At 43.3% G+C, this 14,820-nt stretch overlaps 1 protein-coding gene across 3 annotated transcripts in view; it reads left to right on the top strand.

The window, feature by feature from the left end:
* Positions 1–4,168: 4,168 nt before the first annotated feature.
* The window catches only part of ASPSCR1 (ASPSCR1 tether for SLC2A4, UBX domain containing), a 35,730-nt gene continuing 25,078 nt past the window's right edge, over positions 4,169–14,820 (top strand). For all 3 annotated transcript variants that reach the window (XM_021534074.2, XM_077787419.1, XM_077787418.1), the window contains exons 1-4: positions 4,169–4,279; positions 4,363–4,418; positions 5,042–5,153; positions 8,820–8,920. In XM_021534074.2, coding sequence (XP_021389749.1) covers positions 4,181–4,279; positions 4,363–4,418; positions 5,042–5,153; positions 8,820–8,920 — 368 coding nt within the window. In that variant the 5' untranslated portion in view covers positions 4,169–4,180. The remainder of the gene's footprint in view (positions 4,280–4,362; positions 4,419–5,041; positions 5,154–8,819; positions 8,921–14,820) is intronic.

A 14,820-nucleotide genomic window follows, 5' to 3' on the forward strand; every position in this document is an offset into this window, starting at 1 on the left:
TTTATCTAGAAACTGGTCAGTTAGTGCAAAGTCTGAAGCAGTAAGTCCTCAGTGTGCTCCAGGATCCCTGGAAAGATGGCATAAACAACTTCAGGACCTCATAGTCCACTAGGTACAGCAAGAAACCAGAAGGGGTAAGATTGCTGAACTGCATCCCTCACAGTAAAGCTGCTGTGCCTCCCGTTGCCAGGCTTGCATTCCTCCTGGTGTCCCTGCTCTTTCTCTCCGTGGAGGGCTGAGTTCCTGCACTCTGTAATGCCTTGCTTGGTAACCAGCTGGCACATTAAGGGGTGACTGATTATGGTGCACCAGGGAGGCATCTTATGGTAGAGAGGAATGCATGTTAAAGTTGCAGATCTTTGTCCTAAGAAGTGAAGCAAAGAAATTCAAATTTTGTGTGGCTTGGCTTTACTGAGCCCTCTTCAGCTTTCTGACCTCTGGTTTAGGTCACTCAGGGGAGGGTTCGTTCAGAGCACTCCTGCTATCCTTCCAAAGCTGAGTAAAATGTTCTATTACTTTTCATGGCTGAGAAAGGGGCTATGAGGAAGAATGTAAGTCTGTAGGTCTGGTGTAACAGCCTCTCTGATTTCTAAACATTTAAATCTGGTACCGTTCAGCTCCTTGACATACTGAACTTGAGTGACAATCAAAGTGACACAGATCTTAGGTAATTTTATAATACTTCAGCGCAAGAGGTTCGCTGAGTTTTAATCTTTTGATATAAGCCTCCCTACATTTAATAGATTGGCCTCAGTACAAAAAGAAGCTCAGAGAAAGCTGACAGAATTGGAGTCCTGCTCCAGGCACTGGAGATTTATAATTTTTATTGGTAGGAGTGAAGCACATAGAAGGCAAGCAGGAGACTTTTCATGATTGTGAATAATGTTATGGGAGGTATTGTTTTCATTTAATACCCTTGAAAGTGAAATGTCCTGGATAATGCGTTCCACTATGTCCTGAGATATGTCCCTAATATGTTCCGTGTATTGGGTATGCTGTACCAAAGCTTATGAGACAGTTCTGAATTCCCTCATACCCTGCCAGCCCTACAGGAGCCCCAGCACTGGTCCTTCAGCTGTTTCCCAAGGAAACCCAGAAACCAAGAGAGTTACAGCTGGGTCCTAAGGGCTTGTACCACAGGTATAGTTCCCCTTCACAGCCACCTCTCATTCCTGATTTGAGCCACTCTGCAGCCCTGGCTCAGACCAAGCTCCCCATCTCATTGCTTGGGTCTTGTGTTGTGTGTAAATTTCCCCATACAGAACTACTCACCTACAGAATCCTGCTTTCATACAGTCATGCTACTGCTGCCTCCTGACCCCGGGGCCAAGGCTTGTAAAGAACTCCAGGAGAGCAGTAGAGCCCTCTTAAAACCTGGGTATAGATGTGATCTGCTGGGTGATGCTCTGGTAAGAGCCAGGAATGTCTCTTGAAACACTCCAGAATTATTGTTACAGTGATAAGCAGCTTGTTCTGCATCATGTCTTGGAACTTGTTACTACATATTTCTAGATGATCACAGCTAATTTCCTGTTCATTTTGGAAGAAGAAATAAAAAATAAAAGCAGGTGAGGTTTTGCTACTTTATGAAGAAGCAAATATGTGTTACGCCCTCTATGCCTGTGACAAATGACAATGCAGATGCAGACAGTGCCAGGGCTAATGAAAGCACCAGCTGCCTAAAAAGTGAGACCAGGAAAAGTCATATTGCAGCGTGTATACTCTAATTACCAGAAAAATGCAATTTAAGACAAATTTTTGGAGGATGTTTGGCTGGGGCTCACCTGGTAGATTTGCAGGCATCCTCCAGCCTGACAGTGGCAGAAATCAGATATAAGGGTGTTTTCAGCCATTCCCAAATGAGGTCCTCTTTCTTTGTGGCACTTTAATGGACTCCAGGTTGTAGTCACTTCCCCCATTTCTCTCCTGATGCTTCTAATTTCAGATAGATATTTGAGATTAGAAGTGGCTCTGGGTATGAAATGTGACCCTTCTCCTCCATGCAACTTTATGGCATACTATTATATCTAATAGCCAGAATCACCTCTAATCCCACAACTTGGAAATGTTCAGCTCAAATTACATTGATGTCTTTTTATGAGAGCAACTTTTCTTTAAGGGATGTGTCACTTCCAGATGCAAAAAAGGTGCAAAAGATTAAACAGCTGCCTGCTTCAGACATCAAATAGGAGCTACACCCATCCATAAATGAGACCAATGTTTTGGGCCATGAAATCCAAAGTGTATCTTTCAGATTGGAATGGCTGCTCTGCCTGAGCAGGGGTATAGTCACTGCAGTTAACAAAGTAATCTTAATTGCTTCTTCGCTTCCAGTGGCAGTATTAATTAGTGGAAGAATGGGATATTTTCATTATGTGTGAGATAGTTGCAGAGCTTTGGATCTCTCTCTATTTTAAAGACTAAGAAGTACTTGAATATCAGGTATTTGTTGCACCCCTTTTTAGACAAGTGTGTCAACTTTGAGAAAAATCTTTCCCTTAAATCTTCACACCTCTTCATATATATTTACAGCAAAAGGCAATTGAAAAGGTAGAAAACTATATATCCTGAACACTATATCTCTATAAATGTAATGGCAATGATACTGCCCAATGGAATGAACAAAATGCAAAGACATTTTTAAGCATTGTTTTAAACATTTTTTGCCCGGACATCCTTTATTACTATTTCTGCATCTCACTGAACCACATCTCACTACGGTATTGGGTGAACTTAGGAATCCACATGCATAAACTTGGGGAAGTCTCTCCATTATTTAAATTCCCATTTTTCTCCCTTCTCTGGCACTGGTGATATGGTTAACACAAGCAAGTGTTACTTTTTATGAAAGTGTCTGTCCCTGAAAGGATCTTTTTCTTTTACAAGCCAAGCAAACCAGACATTTTTGTGGATGCTGGGGTAGAGGTGGAGACTTAACATATAGGATAAATATAGAAGAAGTAGAGAAAAGAGAAAGCATTTTGCATGTGGTTACAACTTAGGCTAAATAAATTCCAACGGTTACTCAAACTAAAAGTTTTGGGTTTTAGTTGGCTTTTTTTTTTTTTTTTTTTTTTGTGAGTTGTTCTGTTTTCTTTTTATGATGGCAAACTAAACAGACAGTCATCGAATCTCAGACTGCCTTTGATGCAGAGGCCATGCTGAGGCTGAAGGGGAAACCCATAAATGAAATAAAGTCTCTGGGAAATTGTGTGTTGTGAAATGTATGATAATAATTTTGGTTCCTTGGCTGCAGCCATCTCTCCTGACCATCTGAGTCTGCAGCACTGACCACGAGGTTCCAAATCAGCTTTTTTTTTTTTTTTTCTCCCCGAAGAAATGTCTTTCAGAGGCAGCAGGATGCTGTGCTTTGTCTGACCAACGACGCCCCGATTGTGACACTGGCTTGGGAACTCCTGTGGCACTGGGAAGTCGGCAGGATGGTCCCCATTCCCCTGTGACATGCGGCGTTCGCCAGGGCTTGTATTTCGCCCACGAAAGCCTTCCTTGTACGCGCAGGGATTTTCGGTATCACTGCTTGGGTGAGAGATACGAACCCTAAAGCCCAAGAGATTTCTGGCCACCGGCGCTGCCTGGGGACGCCCGGGCCGGCCGGCCCTCGGTTAGGGGTCGCCGCCTGCGCTGCCGGGCAGGGTCCCGTTAAAACGAGAAAATGTTTTATTTCCCTGGAGAAGGATCCTGACACTGGAAACCCAAGGGACAACACAAGTGCGGACAGCCACAGCGGGACGTGTGGCTGGCTCCCCTCCCGCTCCCCGCGGAGTTACGAGACGGCGGCGGCTCCGGAGCCGCCCCCGCCCCGGCCCAGCGGGCAGGGCCGCGGGTAGCCCCCGCCCAGTGCCGGGGGTACAGCCCGAGCCGCCCACCGTCCGCCGTGTCCAAGGGCAGCTGCTGCCGCCAGCCCCTCTCGCGCCCACGGACCGGCACTCGCCGCGGGCGAACCGCTCCGTCCCGGCCTCAGAGCCTCCTGCCCGTCCCGCCGCGAGCCGGCTCCGCCAGGCCGGGACTTGTCCGCGACCGCTCGCTCCCGCAGCGGCCGGGCCGGGCCGGGCCAGCGCTCCCCTCCTCCTCCCCTCCGGGCGCGGCGGGGCGGGCCGGCAGCAGGACGGCCCCGGGTCGACTCCGCCCCGGTCGCGCGGGGCCGGCACGGCAGGGGAAGATGGCGGCGGCGGGTGGGGGCGGTGCTGCGGTGTCGGTGTTGGCGCCCAGCGGGCGGCGGGTGACCGTGCGGGTGGGGCCCGGCACGGTCCTGCTCCAGGTGGGTCCGCGATGAGGAGGGGGCTGAGGGGAAGACGGTGGCAAGGCCGCAGGCTGGCCGTGACGCCTCTCTTCTTTCCGCAGGTCCTCGAGGAGGTCTGTAGGAAGCAGGGTGGCAGCCCTGGCGAGTACGGCCTGAAGTGAGTGTCACCGTGGGGTTGCCTGCGGCCGTGGGAGAGGCCCTGCCCGCCGCCGTTTTCCCCGCGGCGCGCGCGGGGCCTGGCGGAATCCGCGGCGGGCGGTGAGAGTACGGGGAGCCGGGGCACACACTGAACTCTGTGCAGGTCGGTTCGCCCCGGTTTCCCTGTGCTACGTTCCTTTCGGTGCTGGGACAGACGGCGAGGCCCCGTGTCGCTGCCACGGGACACCCACGCGTGCACCTCATCCAGGCCACAGACCAGCAAGGCCCATCTCCCCTCTTACCTGGGAGTTCGAGCCTCTGCTTTTATGGTGTCTTAATTGTGAACTCGTTTGTCTGAGCACTAAAAAAAAAAAAAAGAGTCGAACCAGGATTGGTTACGTAGTTGGTTGCTGTTTATCTCTTAAAAACCTTTAAAGGGAGAACGTAGATTTGGGTATCTTCTCTGTAACCTCTATGAACTGCAGCTGTTTTGTTGTGCAGAATAGCTTTTGTTGATGATGCTTTTATAATTACCAATTGTTCATTGTTGAATCATGTTCTATGGCTTCTGGTCAGCCTCCTGGGAATTCTCTTGCACAGTACCTGGACTTTGTATTGCTCATAGGCTCTGTTCTCTCTCAGGTTTCAGAGGAATGTGTTGGACCTGTCTTTGCAGTGGAGATTTGCTAGGCTGCCCAACAATGCCAAACTGGAGATGGTGCCAATCTCCGTCAGAGCAGGAGCTGGAACCACGGTATGTTCATTTACACAACGTTACCTGTTCTGTTCAGTTACCAGTTGTGCTGATAGGATCCCATCAGAGCTAATGACTAAGAGCACAGGCTGGCTTGGCCAATGCCTCTGTGAGAGACCAGCTAAAAATTGGTTACAGTGCTTTTGAAAATAGTAATTAAGTAGCTGAAAGTCTTTGTTTAGAGTCTGCATGAGCATGGGGTACCAGCTGTACTAGAGGAGAGTGGGATGTCTTGGGGAGCTGAAAAACTAGTGGTCATGGATAGCTAAGAAGTCAATAGTCATCAGTCATGACTAATTCAGTTCCCTTTCCTAATTTCTGTTTCAGTTGCTGTTGTCCAGTTACGGATTTTGACTAAATCTCAGGTTCTTACAGAATCCTGTTTTGCTGCTTTCCCAGCATTGCTGTTCATGGTGTGTTTACAGAGCTTTAGAGTCTTTGGTGACATATTCTGTGTTATCAGTGGGCAAATGTCCCTTTTTAGTATTATTTGCAAAGGACTTTTGGATGGTGTTTTCTCTAGAAATTCTGAGCACTTTTAGGTGTGTAATATTTTTCTATACATATCCCTGTGGCTATAGACCTAACTTTTCAAGTGATGCATAGGTGTTACTGAGTATGAACTTTTCATGTTGTAAAAATGATGTGTGGTCTTACTTAAGTAGCCTGGGAATGGAAATTTGTCTACCACTAACAGTCATCTTGCTATTTTTTATCTTCCTCATAGGAAGTTTCTCCATTTTCATGTAAGTTTCAGGTCTGTTGGTGCTGATCTCTTAATGTCTGTCAGCCAAGCAGTGCTAGTGGTGATTGTTAAGGCAGTTGCTGTAGCTGAGAGAAACTGATAAATGAACTTTATGGTGTGAGAAGGCTTTGGAGTCTCTGCTTTAGTTCACTGTGTGACATAGTTTTGGGGGTCCCTGATGTCCATACTTTTCTCTGTAAAACCTCCATGTTCTTTGCTTTGGCACTAATACCTTTTTTCTGATTTGGGGGTGGAAAGACATTTGTGCTTGAAATAATGTCTTTACTTTAAAAAATACCGCAAACCAGTAGCATTTGCTTAAAATTTTCAGTGAAATGTTGTGGTGGAAAGGAGTTTGTCTTCCAGAGAAAAGTGTTTCTCTTGAAATGGTGCAGTGATGACTATCTGACATTTGCATCCAGTTTGGGAGGGACTGAAGGAAAACAATGATGTTTTTTTTTTCCTTGAACTTAAATTGCGAGAAAGGGCAAGAAGGACTATTCACTGTTAGGAGAGGGGTTATAGTGTGGAATTGTTACTCTAGATCACAAAAGAGTGATCTACTTACACTAATAGAAGTGTAAGTTGTTACTATTTAGCTGCAGTTCAACAACACAATATACAGAAGTGAGGCTTCCCTGGGAGTGCTGGTTGCTGTGTCATGAAGGTGGGAAGACACAGCAAATGTGCATGTGAAGAGTGGAGTCTAAACTGAGTCCCTGCCCCACAAACGTGAGCAGATTTTACTTGGGAGAATTTCATAGTGTAAGAAAAGACTTTGTACAGAAGAACCAAGTAAAAAGAATTCCCTACCACAGGGAGAATGTGCTAAAAAATAGGGAATTCTGTAACAGCCAGGTGACTGTGGCTGGAATGTAGTGGCACTTCAGATGCAGTGGCACTTCAGTCACGCCAGCTGGCTGCAATAATATTGGGATGAATTTGATTCTGTGTCTTTTGTTATTGTATGTTCTGTTATGTGAGTCGAAGTAGGTGTGCTTTCCTTTAGTTACAGCAGTTACCCTAGAGACAGAATACAGGTTTTGATAAATCATGAGTTTGTTCAGCAAATGTGATGTTTTAAAAATAGAAAGCTTTTGGATTTGCCTTTGCATGGGGAACACACTGTTTCCTGTAAGAGAGTTCTTTAGTGAAAAATGGAACAAATTCCCTTTGTGATGGCAGATGACGCAGGAGCACCATCAGTTCAGCTCTGGTGTTAAAGTTGTCAGCCTCTTGTTTAAATGCTTGTAAACTTAAATGATAATTGGCACTGGTCTCTACTATTTTATGTAGCACCTGGGGTTTTTGAAGAGACTTTTCTAATGGAGTGAACAGGACTTTCGTGACATGTTTAGCTTTGAACTGTTGCCCAAAAACTGATGCAACTGGTAGTCTGAATTTCTGGCCTGGATTCTTACAGAATGGTGATGTCAGCTGTCATCACTCTGCTGTAGCTGAGAATAATCTAAAGCTTGTCTCCCATATAGGAGAAACTGGGAGATTGTGTTAGTGGTAGGGTGAGACCACATTGTACTGTCGGCCACTGTTTCCTTTATGTAGAAAAATTCCTGTCTCCAGGAGATCAGCATTTGCAGTCCTGCGAGGACTGGTGGGAGCCAAGGCAGATGACAAATCCATGGAAATCAGTGAATTGCTGGAACATGTGATGTCTCTTTCCCACCTCTCTGTAGCTCCTACTCTTTTGCTTGCACATACACCTTGCACTTGGTGAGAGGCTGCACTGAGAGTATTAGTAGGGATGCATGAAAACACAGAGTGAAAGAAAGTGGCTTTGGCTATCTTGGGCTAATGTCCTTCTCAGGCTTTGGAATAAAGCTGGTTTTTGTGGACTTCTGAGAACTAAAGTTGACTGGAGAAACCAGGTTCTATCTAGTGGCTACAGGACTTTGTATGATTTTTCTTTAGACAGGTGAGCTAATTGGGAAAACTTAAGAGTTAGACATTCTGGAAAAGGCTGAATATTCTCTAAAAGGTTAAGATAACACCTAAAGTGCTCTGCAGAATATTATCTAGAGAATAGATAATTCTCTCTCTCTTGATTAGCTGCTAAACTTTTCCCATGGGACAGTCAGGAGTTTGAAGTTTGTCAGGACAGACCCCAGCATGTGTTCACGTCAGAAATGTCTTTCTTTCTTTTTTATAGTGCCTTATAATGCATGTGGATGTTCACATTCCAGGTTGGAAAAGACCTGTTCAAATCGGCAGTTAGCTGGCTCTTGCCTTTTTCTGCAGGTGTTCAAGAACTCGATAATTTAATGACCAGAACTATTGCTGAGATTTTTTGTTACTTCACTCTTAAATTGTATGTCAAAATGTGGTGGTTAGGAACCATTAGTGTTACAAGCAAGTTACAAACGTAATTTCTTTGGACTGGTAACAGTTGTTTAAGTCTTCAGTAAAGTAGGGATAGATGGGGATTGTGTTCATTGTTTCTGTGTGTGGATATGCAATTGACTTGTTTTGTCCCAGGGAAATTGTTCTGTAAAATGATGCTGAGGTAGACAGAGCTCTGTGTTGGTGTTTTACATGGTGCAGCTGCATCAGTCGTGTCTGGGTTATTGGAATTTGTTTTATGTAGCTGTGAAGACCCTTAATATAAAGTTTCATCTGGTATAAAACAGAACACCTCCGTTGCTCATGATGGCACATTATTTGGGATGTTTGCATTGGCTTTTCTCTGAATATGTTCTAGTTCAAGATATGGGAGGGGAGAGGGCCCATGAAAGCTGGTTAGTATTCCAGGATGGCCTCCACCATGCTCAGAAACCATTAATCCCAATGAACGGGAATTCAGGCCTGTATCAATGAACAAGAAGCACTGAAGTATTTTAAAGAGTTGTGAAGAAGAATAAATTTTCATTCAATTTTCAGATTCATTAGTTGTGGTGTCCTTGTAGGTTCGGATAGCATTACAGTTAGACGATGGCTCCCGTTTGCAAGACACCTTCCTCTGTCAACAGACCTTGTGGGAACTTCTCAACCGTTTTGCAAAGATCAGGTGAGCAATGCAGTGAGAAAATACTTTGTATGGATCTCTGCATGTCACTAATTATTTGTTACAGTGACCCAGCTCAATCCTTTGAATTTGTAGAATTTGCATTTATTTGATTGTGATTTCTCCTTTATAACAAAGATGTTTGCATTTTCCTTGCTCTTTCAGGTTTGACAATTCGTAGTTTTATTATTGTTTTTTAATCCAGGAGTACTACTCCTGGTTCGTGGCATAAACTGGTAACAAACTGCTAAAGCTGTGAAGATACTGGGACATATTGCACCACCTTCCTTTTACACAAACCTGTTTGAAGTCAAGTTACTGCTAGAGATGTGTGTGACAAGCCTGGATGATCTCGATCCGCAGTATTTCTGTGCTGCAGTTCCCTGTAGTGCAGGGGATTATTTTGTATGGGTTGCTGTTGCTTTTGGGGCTTGCTGTTTGCAGGTTCTTCAAGGAAATCTGGAGGTCTCAACAGGTTAATGTGGAATCTTCAAAAGACTGATTAGATCCTGTTTAAATGCAAGAATTTTTGGTTCTTTATTTATTGAACATGTACATGGTAGAAATCTTATTATTTTAGTCCAGTCTACATTGAGTGCTACCTCTTGCCTTTAGTTTTGATTTTAGAAGGCTGTATGGTTTTGAAATGTCAAGCTAATAAACTTTTCTTAGAGAAAGGCAGTTCTTTTCTATTTCTCATGGTTTGGAAGAGGAAGCCTTGAAGCTGTGACAGCTGTTCTGTTTTTAATCATGGACCATGTCTACAATGTGACATTTATTCATAAGTAAAGGAACAGTATTCATGTAAATGCTAGAGATAAAAGAATTATTTTTCTTTTAACTGAGGAAATAGGCAGGACAAAAAACACAGGTATATTTTTCTTGAGTGTTTTAAGTCCCTTCTTCTCCCTTACTACACCCTCTGTGCCCTCCCTGAGGAGTGCCTGCTGCACTTTGGGGACTGCTAGACTGGTGGAAGGTAGTAATTATTGACAGTGACAAATAACCTTTGTGTGGCTTTCTCACATATTAGTTGATTGTTTCTTTGGTTTAAATTTTGAGCTTTTCATATAATTTTGCTCTTTTGAAGTGTTTTTATTGGTTACAGGTCATTGTAATACTACTAGTTAATATACATGTTGCTCATCATATGCTTCTAACTGCTGCAGTGTGTTAAGCATTCATAACTTCAGAACACAGCTGCTCTTTTCTGGCTTCTGGAAGCTGAGTTCAGATGTTTGGATGGACTTTGCAATCTTGATTAAGTTCAACAAGCAGCAAAGGTGCTGTGTGTGATTTAGTTACAGAACAAGCTGGATCTACAACCATCTGTATGAATTTAATGGGCTGAGTTGTTGTTCAATGTGTTTTGATTCAGTTGACTAACTAGTCAGCTAGTTGTTGATGTTTGCTGAATCCTTCCTTGGACTTTCTAACTGGAGACGTTTTCCTGGAATGCTTGGCTGCTCTAAGTGCGTGAGGGGAAGTATTCTAAATCCACTGGAATTTCCCCTGGGTTTCCAGCATCCATCTTGGCTAATTTGGTCTGAAGAAGGTCTGGAAGCTATTGTAGGGCTGCTCCTCCTCTCAGCATGTGGCAGTCCTTGCACAAGATGTTTACAGGCCCTGTCAGATCACTACATGAAGGAATCTAATCTGCTTGCCGTTCCCCTTCTGAAGAGCAGCACATCAAAGAGAGGACAGTATGTTTGATGTATGTGCTTGCCTCAGTGGGTGCATGTACTGGATTAGCAGCAGCTGGAGGAGGAGCCTGCTGCTTCCAAGAGTTAGACAAAAATAAGTCTTTGGGGATCTTTGCGTGGAGCCTGTGCTGCAGAGGCTGGTTGAGGGCACAGTGTTGTCTGCCCCATGAGTAAGAAGCCTGTGTTTCTATCTCCCACTCTTGCCTATTTGCAGCTTCAGCAGCTTTATGAGCTGTTGTCCGTAGAGCAGCTGCAATTCAGAGACTCAGAGACATCTATGATAGTCATTATGATTCTTCACTGCTTCTTCACTGCTTCTTCTTCTTCACTGGTCATTCATTCAGTTCAGATATTTTCCACACATTTTTAGAAGACTCTTCAAAGAGTTGCTTGGATTGAAGCAGAAAGTGGTTTTTGGAAAAGTGAATGAAACTAGGTTCTGTAAGTCAAACTGGCTTCCTCTCTATTGGTCTTTGGTGAGGACATGTTCCACTGTACCTAAGACTTCTTTCTCTTAACTGGTTGTCATCCACCTTTTCTGACAGACAGCATCTTGAGGTTGAGGCTTGTATCCCCTGGCCTGTTCCATCTGCCTTTTCTGTGCCTCTGTACTGTTTCTCTGTGTCTCATGAGTCCTTTATCTTTTGTGCACTGTCATTGAGGATTCCTCAAGGGATGCATCTAATCTTAATTGGAAGCAAAACCTATTGAAAATAAAGTGGGGATGAGTATCTTTCCTGCATTGTCTGGAGAAGTCTGAGTGCAGTAACCTGTTAATAGCCTGCTGAAGGCCCTCTGTGGTGATCTTTTGTTCCAGTTCTCCAATTGAGACAAGATTTTTTTTTCTTGCCTTTCATCATCAGGCATTGGCCTTGGGAATTTCCTCAGGTATTGCTGCCAGAGGAGCAAGGGAGGTTGGAGCCTTGGGTCTTATATCACAAGACAATGTTCTTTTGTATGAGCAACTTAATCTCCTTATTCCTGCAGAACATTGTATAGTGCATTTTGTTCCTGAAAGAGAATAACTAATTGCAGATCACAAATGAAGGCAAACATATTCTTGTGTTGGTTTGGCTGTTCACCTTGAAGTTAACTGTGTTTCATAATCTAAAACTTGAATATAGTATTTTGGATGCGCTGGTGTGTCTGTTGCTTTCTGCACAATGGGATTTGTTGTGGTGGCTGGGAGAAGTGCTCTGAAGTAGTGGTCTTACAGTCTTGGTACTATAAACTCCTTGGAATATGTTGCAACTGGTCTGGAAGTAGTTCTCAGCTGCTGACTTTCCTAAAATAGACCTGACCCTCAGGACTGGTTTTATAGTTTGCTTTATTTGGATTTGCTCTACCTCTGGGTTTCATTGTGACTTGCCTTGTCCCATACCACTGTGCTGTTGCAAGCTTTTAACCGTTTGATCAAGATGGCATATAGACTGCTACAATTAAACCAGACATCTCAGTTGTGGTTTGTGCTTAACAGATTTAGTCCCTCACATCCTTCAACTGGAAACCATTGATGTTCTCTGGCTCTTGAGAATTACTCAGAGATTGAGTACCATAATTTTCCAGTGGCTCTCTCAATCCTGAGTGGCTTCTGGTTTCACTTATATGTCATTGTAGCTGAGTTTTGAGTCTAAGTTTAAATGTCCTTGATGAATTTTCATGGAATTTAATGGCTATTTTCCACTTCAGAGGCTGGTTGACTCCCTCTCAGTTCAGTTTCTTTTGTTACTTCATTCTGGGCTAAGTTTGATTATGCAGACTCTGGTCTTCTGCTGGGCAAGCGGATTGTTAAAATGCAAAAAGTTATTTCCTTGTTACCGTAAGAGAAAAAGTAACCTGTGTCCTAAGGTGGTCTTTCCTGCTGGCTGGGTATATTACATGTCTGTTTGTGGAGTTCCAAGCTTTTCTAAGAGCAGCAGTCAGCGTGGCCACAGTGCATACAGACCGTGGAATGTACAGTCATTTCAGAACCAGATGCTTGATTGACTGAGTGGATTTTGACTGTTACTTAAGGGATCCTTTTCCTACATAACTCTTTGACATAACTTTGTTTCTGGTAATATTGCATCTCAAAATATAAGTGTTATGTCAAAATTACGTGATGCTGAAGGCACAATGTTTTAAGTGGTGGGACTCTGTTCATTAAACTCCTTTCCAGGAAAAGTCATAATGCAGCAAGCATTGATCACTGACATAATGTTCTTAGAGTTAACCCTCTTTCATGCCCCAGTTACAATGCTCACAAATTTAGGCACTAGATAGGGAATGTACCCTGAATATACAAGTATAGGAATAAGTGATGTCCTAGAGAGAAACAGTCTGAGTTTCTGCTTAAATTTTGGGGCACTTGAATGACAAGTTGATCAATGTTTTGCAGTTGTATTTAGGAGAAAGTGCAGCTATTGCTACTACTGGGGAATTACAAACAATGCAGGGTAATGTGAAGTAGAAATATATTTTCAAAACTTCTACTTTTCACTGAAACTACTGGAATTTTTTTTTTTTACATTCACTGCAGAGACTAGAATCTGGTGTCTGAAGAGACATCTAAGTGTAAGTGTTCACATAACCCTATAAGTCACTCATTTGCAAAGCTCCTTAGATGTTCAATACCAAACACTTGTGTAGTCAGGTATGAAATGGCAGGCTGACCTTGGGAACTTCCTCCAGATGTCTCAGGAGGTGACCAAGGATGTGTCATGTTCCTGGACTTCCAGATGGATTTTCTTATCTGCTTTGCAGAGGGGTGGTTTCTGTTCAAGTCACGGGTGATGGGTGATGGTTTCCTGGTGGGGTGAGTGGAAAGCCATTCCCTCCACCTACCCCCCCAGACTGGACTGTAGAGAGCAGTAAGATGAAGGGAGTTGACTATGAGGGGGAGTTAGAGCTTCTTCTGTGTTTCATGATAAACCAACTGTTGCAGTGCGGATGGGGTATGGAGTGCAGCTCTTTACCATGGGATATCCTGGTGCAACTGCAAGTGCACAGTTTGAGACAGAATGTGCTAAGAAGAGCTACTGGGGTCTATGGAGAAGGATAAATCTTGTCAGTTCTCCTTGTATAGATGGGGAATTTTGTGGGCAATGTTCTTACCTTTTGTAGTTTCCCAGGCTGAGTTAGACTGAAATGTCTGAATCTGAAACTTCAGAAAAAATGCTTTTGAGAATTCAGATATGTATATCTTTCCAAACCAGCACTGTATTAGAGTGGACAGTGTTTTCCTGGTCACCTCTTAGATTAGCATGCTTGGGATGAGAAGCAAAGTATTCTCCTCAGTCTCACATTTTACCACCTCCTTGTCTGATTTCAGTGTGAGTTTCACTTTCCTGAAAGTGGAAGCGAACATGACAGAGCTGCTTCTGGTGTGCAATTGAATGCTCTCACTGATTCCAGTGCTTCAGCATAATGTACTGGCTAATTCTGTAAGGCTTTTTACTTTTCTGTAGACATCTGAGGTTTTCTTGCTGAAAGTGTCAATCCTTTTTTTTCTCGCCTTTTGAAATCAGATCATCTTAGCTGGATGAGAACTGAGAATTGATGTGATAGGCTGTGATTGTCCTTTCCCTGTCTGTCTTTTGTATTTGATCAAGTGAACATACAATAAAGCTTCTCTTTTACTGGAATGCCTCAGAATTGCTTATCTAGAGAAAAATGGAAAGAGTAGCATTTTACTGGTTTTTCCCCATCTTGATGGTAAGTGTCCTTCACTTCTGTCTTCCTCTAGAGATGGGCTGTCAGGAGTTTGCATCATTGCTCACACATGTCCTACATTGTTGAAATCCTTAAATATGGGTTGATTTTCACTTTGTCTACAGTGGCAGTTTTTCATTTGGCTTTACTTGTTTCATGATCTCCAGAATCTGAAAGTTCATGCTCTTTGGTTTTGTTTGTTTAGTTTGTTTACTTTCTCTTTTCTTTTTTGAAAATGATGCTAAGGCAAGTTTCTTGTCCTTAGTTGATCTGCTTTAGAGCAGTATTTAATTTTGTTTGTTGCTGTGCATATGTGAAAAAAAATGGACTTCTCCCCAGTGAATTTAGTCTAAACTGTAGTGAAGTTTTTAACTTGGATTAAAAAGAGCAAATATAACTAAATGACATTTCAGATTGGGTACTGAGGCACACGAACAGTGATGAGTTTAAATTTATCTAGTATGATCAGCTAATTTCAGAATTTAATTATTTCTTTGTTTTTAAACTTTT

Source organism: Lonchura striata, chromosome 19, assembly GCF_046129695.1.
Source record: "Lonchura striata isolate bLonStr1 chromosome 19, bLonStr1.mat, whole genome shotgun sequence".
In the NCBI taxonomy this organism is placed as follows: Eukaryota; Metazoa; Chordata; class Aves; order Passeriformes; family Estrildidae; genus Lonchura; species Lonchura striata.